This window comes from Carassius carassius, chromosome 12 (genome assembly GCF_963082965.1).
Source record: "Carassius carassius chromosome 12, fCarCar2.1, whole genome shotgun sequence".
In the NCBI taxonomy this organism is placed as follows: Eukaryota; Metazoa; Chordata; class Actinopteri; order Cypriniformes; family Cyprinidae; genus Carassius; species Carassius carassius.
This window is the reverse complement of record NC_081766.1, coordinates 26,248,517-26,266,320: the sequence shown is the minus strand read 5'-3', so window position 1 is coordinate 26,266,320 and position 17,804 is coordinate 26,248,517. Positions and strand designations below refer to the sequence as shown.

Genomic DNA, 17,804 nt, shown 5'->3' with positions numbered 1-17,804 from the left:
AATGCCGTCAGATGCTGCAAGAGCTGTCCCGGTCGAGTGGATGTTTCCCTCCAACTAACAGCGGTGCTACACATCCATGCGCGAATATTGAACTCTCGTCAAAGGCTGCAAGAGCCCTCCTGGTCAAGCATTCTTGGCCTTTACGTCCGACTACAGGTGTACCCATTCAGTGCCGCAAGCATTGATCTCCCACCGAATGCCAGCGAGAGCCTTCCGGCTAGACAACCTTACCTTTTCTATTTACGGCCAGCATAGGCTTACCCGTCCGATGCCGCACGATCCCATCGTACGTCGGTGAGAACCTCCCAGCTAAACAACCTTAAATTCCCCCTTACGGTCATCGAGACTTACCCATCTGGTGCCGCAAGTATTGAGCTCTCACCAGATGCCGGCGAGAGCCTTCCGGCTAGACAACCTTACATCTTCTATTTTATGGCCAGCAAGGGTTACTCGTTCGATGCCGTTTGCTCCCATCATACGTCAACGAGAGCCTACTAGCTACAACATTTACGGTCGGCGAGACATACCCATCTGGTGCTGCGAGTACAGAGCTCCCACCAGATGCGGGCGAGACTTTCTACTCTACAGCCAGCAAGGCTACCCGTTCGATGCGTGTGCTCCCATCGGACGTCGGCGAGAGTCTCCAGGCTAGGTAAACCTTACCTTTTCTTCCTACGGCTGGCGAGACTTACCCATTTGATGCGCATGCTCCCATCAAATGCCGGCAAGAGTCTCCAGGCTATGTAAACCTTACCTTTCCTTCTATGGAGAGGTTTACCCATTCAATGCCGTGAGTAGGAAGCTCCCATTGGATGTCAGCAAAGAACCTCCCGGCTAGACAAACTTACCTTTTCCATCCTTCGGCCAGCGAGGCTTACCCATTCGATGCGTCAGACTACCTTTCCTTTCTCTTTATAGCCGCAAGCTGTCATTTCCACAATGCACTATCCAGATCCCGCGGGAGGCCAGCGAGAACCTCCTTTTCCATTCTACGGTCGTCGAGTCTTTCCCGTCAGATGCTGCGAGTACAAGCTCCCATCGGACTTTGGCGAGACGTCAAACTTACCTCTTCCATCCTACGGCCTGCGACGCTGACCCAGCCAATATAGCGAGCATGAAGTTCCTGTTGGATGCTGGTGAGAGCCTCCTGGCCACACTACTATACCTTTCCATCTTTCATCCGGAGAGGCTTACCCGTTCGATGCCGTGAGTACAAGCTCCCGCCGGACGTCGGCGAGAGTCTCCCGGCTAGACAAACTCACCTTTTCCTTTTCTATGGTCAGAGAGGCTTACCCGTTCGATTGTGTGTGCTCCCGTCAAACGTCGGCGAGAGCCTCCTGGCCAGATATCCTTACTTTCCAATCTATGGTTCGATCGTGTGTGCTCCCGTCGGACGTCGGCGAGAGTCTCCCGGCCACATGATTTTACCTTTCCATTTGACGGTAGGCGAGGCTTAACCGTCCGACGCTACGAGTCTCAACCTCCCATCAAATACTGTCAAAAAAAAAACCTCCGCTACCCTCACATCTTTTCCCCCCACCTGGCGAGGCTTACCCGTTCGATGTTCTGAGTTGATACCCCATCGGAATGCAGCGAGAGCCTCCCGGCACAGGTTTTCTTTTCCTCTCCCCGTCCGGCAAGGCTCACCCGTCTGATGCGTGTGCTCCCGTCAGACGTTGGCGAGAGTTCTCCTGGTCGGGTTCCATACTTGCTGGCCACATGCGAGTCTCATCCATCCCATGTCGTGAGTATCGACCTCCCGTCGGATGCCGCAAGAATCTCCTTGTCGGTCAGCCCAAAATACTTTTTATCTGCCAAACCGAGAGGACCCAGACGGCCGTCGTCCTGAGCCTTAATCTCCAGTCAGAGGCTTCATGGGCCCTCTTGATTAGCCATTTGCCCTTCGGCCCTCTGAATAGCAGGGGCTTATCAGCCAGTAGGGCCTGTACGCAGACACCGTGACCTATTCCAGTCGAGGCAACTCGGACCCTCCCGGTCGGACTATACAACCATGCCGCTCCTCATCATCGGCCGGTAGGACTCACTGTTCCAACACTGTGAGCCCCTGTTGAGCATCGGCTCGAGCTCTACCGACCGGGCGCCTCTAACCACATAGTCCAGTACCTGCAGCCAGTAGGGCCTACCTTCCCAACGCTTAAGTCGCTCCCATTGGAGTACGTAGGCTCTTCCGGCCCGCCAACGAGATGACTTCTCAGAAAAAAAAATCAGCCCCCGCCAGTACTCAATGCTATTTTGGGGGGCGCTCTTAATCTGGTGGCTGTCGTCTTGTCCATTTGCTTTTTGGGGGGTACTCTAGGTTCGGGCCATTCCCAAGCTCGGAGCCCTTCCCCCGGACAGCACGCCAAATACGCATACCATACCTCAGCTAATTATATGTAAGTGTGAACTCGTGAAATATATTTCAATGCAGTTTCCGGGTGAAATGAACAATAGAGGTAGAAAAAAAGCCATTCAGTTGTATTCATTTATTTATTTTTTCCTTTTCTTTTTTTATTTTGCGGTTTGCATATCATTAGCAGCTCCATATGTATGACTTTTCTGACATGATGTGTAAATTTGCTTGGTAGCTCACCTGGTACAGCATTGCACTTGTCATGTACAGCACTTGGCTATAAGTCCTGTGAAACATAAGTCACAAATACTTGAAGAAAAAAGCTTAAATGCCATGTTTACAAAAATGATTAATTTTTAACATTATCACATTTGCTTTTGTTAATGCAATCAGAAAGGGTGGAGTTTAGTATACATTGTTTTCAAACTCAGTAGAACATTAACCTTTTGATATCATTGTTTTTGTGTTAGATTAATATAATAGTATATTGTACTGTAGCTACTGTTAAAGGGTAGAATAACTCTGTTGAACTACAAACCTTAGATTCAAAGTAGCCTAAGTACAAGGAAAAACTAAAAAAAAAATATCTTTGAACAAATCCAGCTAAATCCAGCTATGACTCCATTATAAAAGATCTTATGCAGCGGGCAGTTGCAACATACCTCTTTACTCCCATCATAGTATCTATGGCTTTTCAAGCACATTTACACCACAGCGCAACATGCACTGATTTGTCTCAAATTGAATCAGCTCAGTTGAAAAGGGCATGCTGGCAGCTTTTCATACTTCAGATGAGAACTATCTAAAGAAAAGAAGAGTATGTTCCCCTTTAATCTAGGATAATGCATATTTACTGTTTTATCTATCAAATTACAGATTATTTGGGCAGTAAATTGAGTTTCAGGTAAAAAATTGGTTCTGTACACATCATGCATGGTTTTGATTTGCTAACTATGCCAGCTATGCAATCCAAAGTCTAAGAATTATCTATGAATTTTCCCAAAATGTTTGAGGGTAAATTGTTCTTCTTGGTTTTCTAAGCTGTGCCAGTGATTCAACTAGTTGTGCATCCAAATGTTTGAAATACTACTACAGTGGTATGGTTGAAAAATATGAAATGAAAGCTAAATTTAAAAATCTAAATCTGAGAGAGTGCATGGAAAGCCATATTTCATATGTGTCTTCAACTTTGATGAGTGGAATGTGTGCTAATAATATTTTGGTTTGTCAGTCCAATCAAGCCTGTTTTTGTTAACTCTTTTTTCCCTAATCAAGATTATATTAAGTGAAAAAACAAAATGATTGAATATCATTTTAACACATTGAAAAATGTTGAATATTAAACATTTTCTTACCTAGTTTATGATGGACTTTTAAATGGAATAGTGTATTTTGGTTTGAGCAGCAAATCCTTCATCTTACCTCTTGATATGACATGTTGGACCACTTTTGTAGACGTTATATTTCAATGGTATATGTTGTAGACATTAATAAGGTTGTATTGGATAATTATGGATATTATCTTTATCTTTATTCTCTTTTATTTGATGATAGAATAGGTAAAATGTGGCACAGCTTACCCCACTCTCCTCCATACTGTTTACCTTCACCATTACTCAGTAACCCAATTAACACATTTTTAGATCCCATAATTTCTTTCAGAAATGCTGGGTTAGTTAATTTATCCCTTTTCCCAGTTTGGTTCTAGCAGTGCCAATCCTATTGTTATGTAATGTTTCCTCCTTGTTTTTTTCTAGCTCTTTTCAACCTCATCCCTGTCGGCTTAAGGGTGGTGGCCATTCAGGGAGTCAAAGCAGGTTTCTACATCGGAATGAATGCAGAGGGCTTCCTCTACAGCTCAGTAAGATTCCCATTTCTCAGTTTGCATGTGTGCATTTGTATTTATGGCAGAATGCTGCATGCAGTGCATATTCTTTTCTTGGAGCTCATTTATATATTCTAGGATCTTAGCCAGTGGCGGCTCATCGGGAGAGGCAGGGAAGGCAAGGTCGGTGAGCTCTTGTGCCTTCGTTGGTAAAAAAAAATAAAAAATTAGCCAATCAGCATCAAGTGTTCACTTTCAGTGCTGACGATTGTCAACCAATCATCATAGAGACGTAAATTACATTATATAAGTTTTTTTAAATGTCTCCCACTGTGCTGATAATGTACCAAGTACTTATGATGAGTAGCGATACTGAATATTTGATTGACAACAGATTTACCAAGCTGTCATTCAAACAATATATATAAAAATTAAAAATAAAGGGAAAACACACCTAAGCTGAATAAAGGCTACAGTAGTCGCGGCTAATTAAATGGCACAACAGGCAGCTATCTTTTAACACAGTCTTTTAAGGGATGTACGTGACCCGAACTAAGCAAGCCAGAGGCGACAGCGGCAAGGAACCAAAACTCCACTGGTTAAAGAATGGAGAAAAAACCTTTGGAGAAACCAGGCTCAGTTGGGGGGCCAGTTCTCCGCTGACCAGACGAAATCAGCAATTCAGTTCCAGGTTGCAGCAAAGTCAGATTGGCAGAAGAATCATCTGACCCCAGACCAAAACAATACCTCTATTTTAAAACCCACGAGCCACCACTGATCTTAGCCTCATAAGCACAAAAAAAGCAAAAATTACTGCATTCCTGCAGAGAAATCCTGCCTTTACAATCATGATTCAGTGGTTCAAATTTTGCACTGTAAAATCCAGAAAAGTGGCTGCTATAGCATGGGTTACAGTGTAAGAGCACAGTGTAAGGCTGTGTTCCCTGTAGGCTTCAGATGAGTTATGGTGGATGACCATATGTTCTTGCCCACACTCCCCCACCATTTGAAAGGGGTTTGTGGAAAATGCTTGGAGTAATTTACAGAATTCTGACAGCTTATATAACACACAGTCATAGAATTCCTAATCCTGCTAATGACAATCTAAGAGGAAAGGAATAAATACATTTTCTGTTGCCATTGCCATATGGTTAGTTGGCATGGATTTGTTTCCTTATTCTATCTTTTGGCCATTTAGTAAAACTGCAATCTTCTTATCTGGCATTAAAAACAAATAAATTCCACAATTAATAACGTAATAATGAACTCTTCACTTTGCATAAACTTTAGATTAAACATTTACTACTATTTTTTTTTTTTTTTAATAAAATAAAACTTCCATAACTAAATATTGAATTTAGTGACATAAGTAAGCTGCATGCACAATTTGTTGACTTCTCACTATACAAGGATAGTTATCTGTTTAAAATAAGTAAGCAGAAGTAGAACCTGCACCAAAAGCTACAGGGCTCAAGTGGCATTGCTGCTTGGAACCCTAAATAAGACCATTGAATATTATGAAACAGCTGCAGAGTGTCAGAATGATAAAAAAGAAGGAAAACCTTGCAATTAAGCAAAAGATCAATATGGATATGGATATATATATATATATATATATTAGGGGTGTCCCCGACTAAGGATTTTCATAGCAATTTTCGAATATTGCCGATATTCAACTGATAGTCGAATCATATGATTGGGGGTGGGGCAAAATACATTAACAAGAGTCAAGTCAGACATTCGACTAACATAATTACTGATGTTAAGGGGAAATGTGTAACGAACACCTTGCAGATATAAACAGGGTAAATAATGTTTTATGTTTTGATTAACAAATAGCTAACGTCCACGAAACTATAACAATTAACTTTTTTTTTTTTTTTACAATAGTGCTCTCATTATAACGTTAGCATGTTCTGCATTTCTGTTTTGGGCTGTGCTGAAGATGACCAGTAGAGTGACGCACCTGATAGCAAGTTTTAAAATGGGATTCAACTCATAATTTCATATAGAATACGCTTCGTTATTTATACAACATGATGTTAATATTAAGACTTAAAGAATATTTGCAAAAAGGGCCCGAATGCACATGAACATATCTGCGGGGCTCTGAATGCGAACTCCTTTTGTGGACTCGTTCTTCATGAAAAAATGTGCAGAAACATGGCAGCTAAACTCTAAAAATTCATAGCGTTTTAGTATAATGGTCTTCTTATCATAATAGTATCTCTATAACTGTCCCAGTCATAGTTATTAATATTCTGCATTGTAGTTTGACCTGCTTGCACTGTGCGCTGAAGAGATATCACCGTATTACTACAATGAAGCGATTGACCCAAAACCAAATGCATCTTATATCAGGTAAATAATATATCCACAATATATATACACCGGCTGAAGTGTTTTGAAATCACTTGAACCCTACCTGTTCGAAAAAATCCAGTCTCTACCAGTGTCAGTTTGAGTCTTGGTAAAGTTTTAAATCCCTGCTGCCAAGATGCTCCTCTGTCGATCACGGATTATGGAAAGTGAAACATAAATCTATAGGGGTGGTTGGATATATTCATGCACTTTAAAATATTAATTTTAAGCTTCTTTCTTTTCAGATTCTTACAGCTTTATCATAATAAGCTGTATATTAACTTATTGGGATAAAACCGTTAGTTCTATGTGAAATCAGACATTTGAGCTCCCCCATATATTCAAAATGGCATAATCAATAACACCCCGTGAATATTCGACTGTTAGACTGGTAGTCGAATCAGGCTCCTCGAATCAAAGCATCGATTTGTCGACTATTCGGGTTCAACCCTAATATATATAATATATATATATATATATATATATAAATATTAGGGTTGAACCCGAATATATACAGGGCTGGGAAGGTTACTTTTAAAATGTATTTCAATACAGATTACAAAATACAAGCTTTAAAAAGTAATCAGTAATATATTTCGTTAGATTGCTCAGGTTTAGTAACTTAATCTAAATACTTTAGAATACTTTGAAATACTTAAGCTTTTTAACACAAAGGAACATATTAACTTGATGTCTTGTTTTTATACTTTCCGACATCTACCAGCCATAAGATTTGTGTTTTCTTTGCATTTTATTTTTAAGAACATCAATTTTCCATAGAATTTCTATCAAACAACAAAAAATTGTATGTAATTAAAATTTTCCAATCAATAGAAATTCAGTTTAAATACAATGAATGGGATTTCGTGCTGTTTCATGCTGCATTATAAGCCTCAAAACGAATCCAGACACACCAAACACATAATAAATGTAGCCAAAACAACTGGCACAGTTGTCTAAGTTATACAATAGATTTGTTTAATGAATGGTCCAAAGTTGTTCAAATAACTTGGTCAACTTGGTCAAAATTGACATGGCTCGTTTCCAACGGTCTCAAGCAATGTTGTAATTAAAGTACAAAATTTCAAAATCCCTGGTAGCCCTTTGGGCAGGCATTCTTCAGGTATTGGTAACCCAAAATGAATTTAACTAGTCCAAAATAAAAAAAGACATTGGCTGAACTTTACTGTGGACAAATCAGCATGATCAGCAAAAACTAGTAGCATATTGGGATGTAACGATTCATTAAACTTACGATGTGATAAAATTCACAATACAGATTACACCATACAATTTTCTTACAATTTATTAATGTATTTATATATTTATTTATTTTTTTTACAAAATGAGATTTAAGAAAATTATAAATTAAAATGTCTCCTTTTATTATTTTTCAGACAAAAAGCTGCATATTTCTTTGTGAAATTGAAATGTTAAATAATAAAACTAACTTGAAATTTTAAAACAAATCCTAAATCAAGTAAAAAATCATACAACTAAAAGAAATATCTAAACAAAAAAATTGTCTGTGCTTTATTTTAAATCAGAGGAAACCATCTGATTTACTATCAAAAAATGAATGCTTAATAAATGTTATTTGGAATGTATAATAAAAAAAAAAAATAAGTAAAAACAGAATTTTACCTTTTACCGATTTTACCTTTGTAAATGAGACACAAATGTCACTCTCTGACTGCAGGTGCCACTAATGAGACAACAGCTATTTAAAGGTTGCTGCCCCTTTAAGACTGATGGGACAGATCCAATATAATAATGCACAGGACATTTCTTTATCCACTGTATACGTTCACTTAAGACATGACCGACTGTGTTTAAGATAATACTTGCAGAGACAATTATTTTGTATGTCTTCATTCAGAAAAAAGGATACATGAAAGAGGAATTAATAAGTGCATTGTCTGAAACGCTGCTCTCAGCGCATGCTTTGAATGAATGCGAGCAAGCTCCGAATGCGCGCAAATGGTTTAATACGTTTGAATAGGCAAAATTTACGATCAACTATGATCCGTGTACCCCCTACAAGCGAGTGAACAACGCAAATCAAGTTAGAAATTTTACATCAATATTCAAGATATTTGGTGATACATTTTGGAGCCCGAGTGGAAACACAATAGCCCCGGGCCATCGAGCTAGTGATTTTGCGAGTCCTGCACCTCAGATCTATATAATTTGTGACCATTGGATCCCACTAGTGATGTGTCGTTTTGAACGATTCGTTCATTTTGAATGAATCTTTAATGTGACTCGGGAAAAATGAGTCGTCTCTGGGGGGTGATTCGTTTAGTCACGTATGCGCAATATTCTATAGGTTCTATACTGTTAGTAGTAGTTCACCTGTGTCAGTCAGGGGGGCAGGGTTTCATATTTTATTGAAGCGAATAACTTTACATCTGAGGCGTATAAAGACTCCATTTGTCCATTAAATATTTCTAAAGAAACACGAAAATGTATAAAAGGCTCCATTACCTTGTATCTTATGTTATGGTCCCATAGAAGCAGTTTTTGTAAAAAATAGGCTAACGATTGCGTCATAACCTGCGACTCTCTGTTGGACAGTAGAGAAATTACCATATGGACAGGAGGAGAAGCTCGCAGACAATCTTTTACTATCTATGAGGCAATCGGGGGGACGCGGAGGCATAAAGTCAAGGGAGATAATTAATCAGAATACTTACCAGAATTTGCTCCTGTTCACGCTCGCCTTCTCTGCAAGATTCGGTGGGTGATTCAGATTTCTCTTGGCACAGCTATTAGAAGACTTCCAATTGTCAGACAGGTTCCTTGATAGCACAAGAACATCTTGGAGACGTCTATTTGACGTGTGCATTTACATCTGCAAGACGTATTTTTTAGAGTGTTTGCTCATCTGCAATACGTCTATAGGACGTTTCCTTTAAGATGTCAAATACATGTCTATAAGATGTCTATAAGATGTTTATGATTTAAAATGTATGTAAAACTGACATCTGAAAAATGTCTGTCTGTCAGACGTTTGTGGACAGCAGATGCTTTCCAGATCAAGAGATCTTTAACAGACATCTTGCAGACGTACGTGTGCTATCTGGGTTGCTCACGTGACATCTACGTCATGAAGCTCAGTTTGAGTCTGCGAAGTACGCTCGACCCCCAGGAAGTGTGTGCTTCTAATTGACTTCACTTGTCTCCGTTGATTCCAATGGGGTCGCTGTGTACATTTCTTTTACTGTCTATGGTGTCAGTCAACGCAGTCTTGAGCCGGAAAGAGAATTGATTAGTTAAAGGGTCAGTTCACCCAATAATCAAAATTAAGTCATTAATAACACACCCTCATGTCGTTCCAAACCCGTGAGACCTCAGTTCATCTTCGGAACACAGTTTAAGATATTTTATATTTAGTCCGAGAGCTCTCAGTCCCTCCATTGAAACTGTGTGCACGGTATACTGTCCATGTACAGAAAGGTATGAAAAACATAATCAAAGTAATCCATGTGACATCAGAGGGTCAGTTAGAATTTTTTGAAGCATCGAAAATACATTTTGGTCCAAAAATAGCAAAAACTACGACTTTATTCATCATTGTCTTCTCTTCCGTGTCTGTTGTGAGAGAGTTCAAAACTCTGCAGAGTTTTGAACTCTTTCACAAAAGACAAGAAAGATTTTCTTACCTTTCTAGACATGGACAGTATACATTGCACAAAGTTTCAATGGAGGGACTGAGAGCTCTCGGACTACATCTAAAATATATTAAACTGTGTTCCGAAGATAAACGGAGGTCTCACGGGTTTGGAATGACATGAGGGAGTTATTAATGACATAATTTTGATTATTGGGTGAACTAACCCTTTAATTTATTTATTTATTATTAATTCACCATTTGTAAACTGATGTTTACTGTTCTTTTTTTTTTTGAAACATCAATACCATATCGATTGTATAAAAACTATATTCACTGAATGTAATAAAAAAATCCCCCAACGACCAAGTACAGCGTCTCTCCACGGATGATGTAAAGAAAATGCAGAGTCAACCCACGTAAGGCTACTGGTCCAGACAACATTCCTGGGAGAGTACTCAGTGGATGCACAGACCAGCTAGCAGATGTCTTCACTGGCATCTTAAACATCTCCATGAGCAGCACCATTGACCCTACGTGTCTCAAGACTTCCACCATCATCCCTTTGCCTAAGAAGTCCTCAGTGTCCTGCCTCAATGACCACCATCCCTTGCAATCACACCAATCATCATGAAGTGCTTTGAGAGGCTGGTCATGAGGCAGATCAAGGGCCCCATTTTAACGATCTAAACGCAAAATGTAAAGTGCACGGCGCAGGTGCACTCAGGGCGTGTCCAAATCCACTTTTTTAACGATGGACAAATGGTTTCCGCATTCGGGCACATGGTCTAAACGGGTTGTCCCTATTCTCTTAATGAGTAATGGGTGTTTTTTGGGCGTAATATGCAATAAACCAACCAGAGTCTCATTTTCCATCCCCTTTAAGAGCCAGTTGGGCTCGTGCCATGACGGATTTGCTATTTACACGGCAGAATTTGGCAAGCGCAATGACAGAACGTGTCTCAGAGATGAAATGGAGCTGCTCGTGTGTGAGCAAGTAGATAATTCTGCCTAATTCTGATACATGCGATGACTATCCATTATGACATATAGGCATTTATATATATATATATATATATATATATATATATATATATATATATATATATATATATATATAAAATTAGCCTACAAAAAATTCTTATGCATTGCAATCCTTTAATTTTTAATATTTGGAATGTTTGTGTGCCGCTTATACTAACACGCTCTTTAAATAACAAACACTTGTTTGTTTACTGTGTTAAGACGTGCTGCGTTTGGTCTCGTACTCTATCGCATACGTTGTCAGTGTTGTGCACTTGCTTAGACCTTTGTTGTGATAAACAGTAAAGTGTGTTCAAGCGCCAGCCAAGAGAGTGTAAAGAAATACCCTTTGTGAGAAGCAGTTAAATCAGCGGGAGTTAAAAGCAGATTGTAAGTGTATTTATTTCTTGTCTCATTAGTATTTAGCGCAGTTGTCGTTGCTAGGAAACACTTGTTTGTTTACTGTGTTGAGATGTGCTGCATTTGGTCTCGTACTCTATCGCATACGTTGTCAGTGTTGTGCGCTTGCTTAGACCATTGTTGTGATAAACAGTAAAGTGCGTTCAGCTGAATTCAATTTCCGTTTTGTTGGGTTTAAAAAAGATTAGTATACCGCGGCAGCGGTCACGGCAGCCCTCCAGTTAAGCCCTCCTCGTGTGAAGACCGAAGAGTGTAAAGACCATCGACTCTACCATGCGACTCCACCGGGCAGGGACACTGGCAGGGAATATAAGTATTGTTTTGATTAATCTCTTTTTCCTTCTCCTTGTTTCATTTCTATTTCAGTTGTTTTTTTTGTTTATAACCAAATCTTACTATGTGTTTCCAGATCGCTACTATCACTACCACTCGCAAACCACACATCACACAATGTAGACAGCGCAATCTGAACAATCTGCACACTTTGCCAATATATCTGCTAACCAGAGGACACTGCTACACCTGCAGCACTCTCCAATAATTTCTCATTTTCCCACTCCCCCCGTTTGACTGGAAGAGGTGGAGGTACTGGTCTGCTCATCTCTAATGATTGGCATTTTAATTCTTTACCATCTTTGTGTATCAACAGCTCCTTTGAATCTCATTCAGTTACTGTTACCTACCCTTTTAAAATACATTTTGTAGTTGTCTATCGACCCCCAGGACCACTGGGTAACTTTTTGGATGAATTAGACGTGTTGCTCTCAACCTTTTCTGAGGATGGTACTCCCCTAGTTATGCTTGGAAATTTCAACATCCATCTAGACAAACCTCTGTTTGCTGATTTCCACACTCTGCTTGCCTCTTTTGATCTCAACCGAGTGTCAACTACTGCTACTCACAAATCAGGCAAACAACTGGACCTTATTTATACACGACACTGCTCTACTGATCATGTTCTGGTTACTCCACTGCACACGTCGGATCACTTCCTCCTCACTCTTAACCTCAACATGGTCCCTGCCACATCACTTACCCCTCCACATGTCATCTTTCGACGTAACCTACGCACACTTTCACCCTCCCGGCTATCTGCAATGGTTTCATCTTCACTTCCTTCCCCTAAACTGTTTGCATCTTTGGATGCTAACAGTGCTACTGATACTTTCTGCTCCACTCTTACATCTTGTTTAGACACTGTTTGTCCCTTACCTTCTAGGCCAGCCCGTAACACCCCTTCTGCCCCTTGGTTATCTGATGTTCTACGCGAACACCGTTCTAAGCTTAGAGCTGCTGAAAGGGTGTGGCGCAAATCCAAAAATACTACTGACCTTAATGTGTATCAGTCACTCCTATCTTCCTTCTCTGCTAATGTCTCCACTGCTAAAATGACATACTACCATAACAAAATTAACAATTCGTCTAACTCTCGCATGCTTTTTAAAACATTTTCCTCACTTCTTTGTCCTCCTCCTCCACCTCCTACTTCATCTCTAATAGCTGACGACTTTGCAACGTTTTTCATTAATAAAATTAAACACATTAGTGCACAATTTTCCACACCACAATCAGTCAAGCTCATATCACCAGCAAACATATCATTTACATCCTTCTCTTCACTCTCTGAGGCAGAAGTCTCAAAACTCATGCTTTCTAATCACCCTACTACTTGCCCGCTTGATCCTATTCCATCTAATCTCCTTCAAGCCATTTCTCCTGCAGTTGTACCTGCACTCACTCACATCATCAACACATCCCTCCATACTGGTGTTTTTCCCTCATCATTTAGACAGGCACGTATAACTCCACTACTTAAGAAACCCAACCTCAACCCATCTCTTTTAGAGAACTACAGACCAGTTTCCCTTCTTCCTTTCATTGCAAAAACACTTGAACGAGCTGTGTTCGATCAAGTCTCTACATTTCTCACAAACAACAACCTCCTTGACAGCAACCAATCTGGCTTCAGAAGTGGACATTCAACTGAGACGGCCTTGCTCTCAGTTGTTGAAGCTCTAAGACAAGAGCAGAATCCAAATCTTCAGTACTTATCCTGCTTGATCTGTCCGCTGCTTTTGACACGGTTAACCACCAGATCCTCCTATCAACCCTACTGGCAAAAGGCATCTCAGGAACCTTACTTCAATGGTTTGAGTCTTACCTATCAGATAGGTCCTTCAAAGTATCTTGGAGAGGTGAGGTGTCCAAGTCACAACATCTAACTACTGGGGTGCCTCAGGGCTCAGTTCTTGGACCACTTCTCTTCTCTGTCTACATGGCATCATTAGGTTCTGTCATTCAGAAACATGGCTTTTCATACCACTGCTATGCTGATGACACTCAACTCTACCTCTCATTCCATCCTGATGATGCGACGGTTGCTATTCGCATCTCAGCTTGTCTAACAGACATTTCTTCTTGGATGATGGACCATCACCTTCAACTCAACCTTGCCAAGACAGAACTGCTTGTGATTCCAGCAAACCCATCGTTTCATCACAATTTCACCATCAAGTTAGGCACATCAACCTCCTTCAAAAACAGCTAGAAGCCTTGGAGTTATGTTTGATGATCAGCTGACTTTCTCAAACCACATTGCTAAAACTGTCCGATCCTGCAGATTTGCTTTATTCAACATCAAGAAGATCAAGCCCTTTCTTTCGAAACATGCTGCACAACTCCTTGTTCAAGCTCTTGTTCTGTCCAGGCTGCACTATTGCAATGCCCTCTTGGCAGATCTTCCAGCCAATTCTATCAAACCTTTACAATTAATTCAGAACGCGGCAGCAAGATTAATTTTTAATGAGCCAAAAATAATACACGTCACACCTCTGTTTATCAATTTGCACTGGCTTCCAATAGCTGCTCGCATAAAATTCAAGGCATTAATGTTTGCCTACAAAACTACCACTGGTTCTGCACCCATTTACCTAAATTTGTTACTTCAGACTTATGTGCCCTCTAGAAGCTTGCGTTCTGCAAGTGAACGTCGCTTGATTGTGCCATCCCAAAGAAGCAAAAAGTCACTTTTACGGACTTTTACATTAAATGTTCCCTCCTGGTGGTATGACCTCCCCAACTCAATCCGAGCAGCTGAGTCCTTAGCCATCTTCAAGAATCGGCTTAAAACACATCTCTTCCATCTTTATTTGACCCTCTAACTTTAACACTCACTATTCTAATTCTATTCTTTAAAAAAATCTAACTACCTTTCTAATCTTTTTGTATTCTATTTTCTTTTCATTTATTATGCAATTGCATGTGTGTGTGTATGTGAAAAGATCTCTAACACTAGCTTGCTCTATTCTTTTTTTATTCTATCGGTTTTCTTTTTTTTATATATATATTATTTAAAATCCCATGCTACGTGTACTGTGTTAACCTAACTGAGACTTGTTATAGCACTTATATATCATTGCTCTTTTTTTTTTTTGATTGCTTCCACTGTCCTCATCTGTAAGTCGCTTTGGATAAAAGCGTCTGCTAAATTAATAAATGTAAATGTAATGTAAATAACAAAGAAAAAACTTGAGAATGAGTCAATCTTTCATTCGTTATCTGGCTCGGCTCAGTGTTCATCTATAGTTCTCTTTTCACAGCAGTTCAGTCAGTTTACTGTTTGAGTAAATTAATTAATCTGGGATATTGGTTTGTTTTAACTCGGAGGGAGTGTCAGTCACGTTAAAAAAGTTAACAGCTTAAGTCATATCTAGATTAATGCTTATTGGAGACGCGAACAGTTTCAAATGATTCACTACAATTTGGTGAACTGGTTCAAGAAGATCCGGTTACATCGAGTGATTCGTTCGCGAACCGGATATAACTAAACTGCAGTGCTGTGAACGTGCTCACAACAGACCCAGAAGAGAAGACAATGCTGAATAAAGTCAAAGTTTTTGCTATTTTTGTACCAAAATGTATTTTTGATGCTTCAAAAAATTCTAACTGACCCTCTGATGTTGTAATGAGGAGTCAGAGACATTCGGATCCATGTGCAATGTTTATTAAGAACTCGAAGTGATAACAGGCAGGATTCAGGCAACAGTTTCAGAATCAGAGAATCAGAATCAGAATGAGCTTTATTGCCAGGTATGTTCACACATACGAGGAATTTGTTTTCGTGACAGAGCTCCGCAGTGCAACATAACAGCGACAGAACAAAAAAACACAATAAGGAATAAAAAATACAAAAAAATACAAATAGGTGGGTAAGGATTGACAATATACAAATTGACAATGTATGGCAGGTATATTAAAAAGAGCATTTATGTATGTACATGTATATTATGTGGAAAAATTGTAACTGTACGCTAAGTATGTGTGTTTGGATAAATAAGTGTATGTCTATATAAATATAAATATAAGTAGTATAGTGTGTTCCATGTATGTACATGTATATTATGTGCAAAAGATTTACGTGTACGCTAAGTATGTGTGTTGGATAAAAAGTGTAGTGTATATAAATATAAATAGTGTAGTGTGTCCCACAGTTATTATCAGCTGTTCATAAGATGGATTGCCTGAGGGAAGAAACTGTTCCTGTGTCTGGTCGTTCTGGTGCTCAGTGCTCTGTAGCGTCGACCAGATGGCAACAGTTCAAAGAGGGAGTGTGCTGGATGTGAGGGGTCCAGAGTGATTTTAACAGCCCTTTTTCTCACTCTGGATAAGTACAGTTCTTGAATAGATGGGAGGGTTGTACCGATAATTCGCTCAGCAGTCCGGACTACCCTCTGTAGTCTTCTGAGGTCCGATTTAGAAGCTGAGCTGAACCAGACAGTTACTGAAGTGCAGAGGATGGATTCGATGATGGTGGAGTAGAACTGTTTCAGCAGATCCTGTGGCAGGTTAAACTTCCTCAGCTGGCGAAGGAAGTACAACCTCTGCTGGGCCTTTTTCACAATGGAGTCAATGTGAATGTCCCACTTCAGGTCCTGAGAGATAGTGGTGCCCAGGAACCTGAATGACTCCACTGCAGTCACAGTGCTGTTCATGATGGTGAGTGGGGGGAGTGCAGGGGGGTTTCTCCTGAAGTCCACGATCATCTCCACTGTTTTGAGCGTGTTAAGCTCCAGGTTGTTGAGACTGCACCAGACAGCCAGCTCTTTAACCTCCTGTCTGTAAGCTGACTCGTCACCGTCCTGAATGAGGCCGATGAGTGTGGTGTCATCTGCAAACTTCAGGAGCTTGACAGAGGGGTCCTTAGATGTGCAGTCATTAGTGTACAGGGAGAAGAGCAGTGGGGAGAGAACACAGCCCTGGGGAGCTCCGGTGCTGATTGTACGGGTGCTGGATGTGTATTTTCCCAGCCTCACTAGCTGCTGCCTGTCTGTCAGGAAGCTGTTGATCCACTGACAGACGGAGGTGGGCACGGAGAGCTGAGTTAGTTTGGGCAGGAGGAGGTTTGGGATGATCGTGTTGAAGGCAGAGCTGAAGTCCACAAACAGGATCCTCACATAGGTCCCCGGTCTGTCTAGGTGTTGCAGAACATAATGCAGTCCGATGTTTACTGCATCGTCCACAGACCTGTTTGCTCTGTAGGCAAACTGAAGAGGATCCAGCAAGGGTCCAGTGATGTCCTTCAGGTGGGCCAGCACCAGTTTTTCAAATGACTTCATGACTACAGACGTTAGAGCCACAGGCCTGTAGTCATTTAGTCCTGTAATTTTGGATTTCTTTGGGATGGGGATGATGGTGGAGCGTTTGAAGCATGAAGGGACTTCGCACAGCTCCAGCGATCTGTTGAAGATCTTTGTGAAGATGGGGGCCAGCTGGTCAGCACAGGATTTCAGACAGGCTGGTGTAACACAATCTGGGCCTGGTGCTTTTTTCCTTTTCTGCTTCCTGAAGACCTGGCGCACCGCATCCTCGCTGATCTGTATTGCAGGTGTGGGGGAGAGGGGGGATGCAGGAGGTGTGAATGGTGAGAGCGCTTGATTGGAGAGGTGTTCAGGGTGGGTTGCAGGAGTTGTGAGTGGTGTGAACAGTTGTTTGGAGAGGCATTCAGGGTTGGTTGCAGGAGTTGTGAATGGTGAGAGCGGTTGATTGGAGAGGTGATCAGGATGGGTTGCAGGAGCTGTTAATGGTGTGAACGGTTGTGTGGAGAGGCATTCAGGGTTGGTTGCAGGAGCTGTGAATGGTGTGAACGTTTGTTTGGAGAGGCATTCAGGGTTGGTTGCAGGAGTTGTTATTGGTGTGAACGGTTGTGTGGT

At 40.8% G+C, this 17,804-nt stretch overlaps 1 protein-coding gene across 3 annotated transcripts in view; it reads left to right on the top strand.

Moving 5' to 3' along the window:
- Nucleotides 1–17,804, top strand: part of fgf12a (fibroblast growth factor 12a) — a 237,657-nt gene that overhangs the window by 163,710 nt on the left and 56,143 nt on the right. For all 3 annotated transcript variants that reach the window (XM_059563956.1, XM_059563957.1, XM_059563955.1), the window contains one exon: nucleotides 4,111–4,214. In XM_059563956.1, the coding sequence (XP_059419939.1) occupies nucleotides 4,111–4,214 (104 nt within the window). The remainder of the gene's footprint in view (nucleotides 1–4,110; nucleotides 4,215–17,804) is intronic.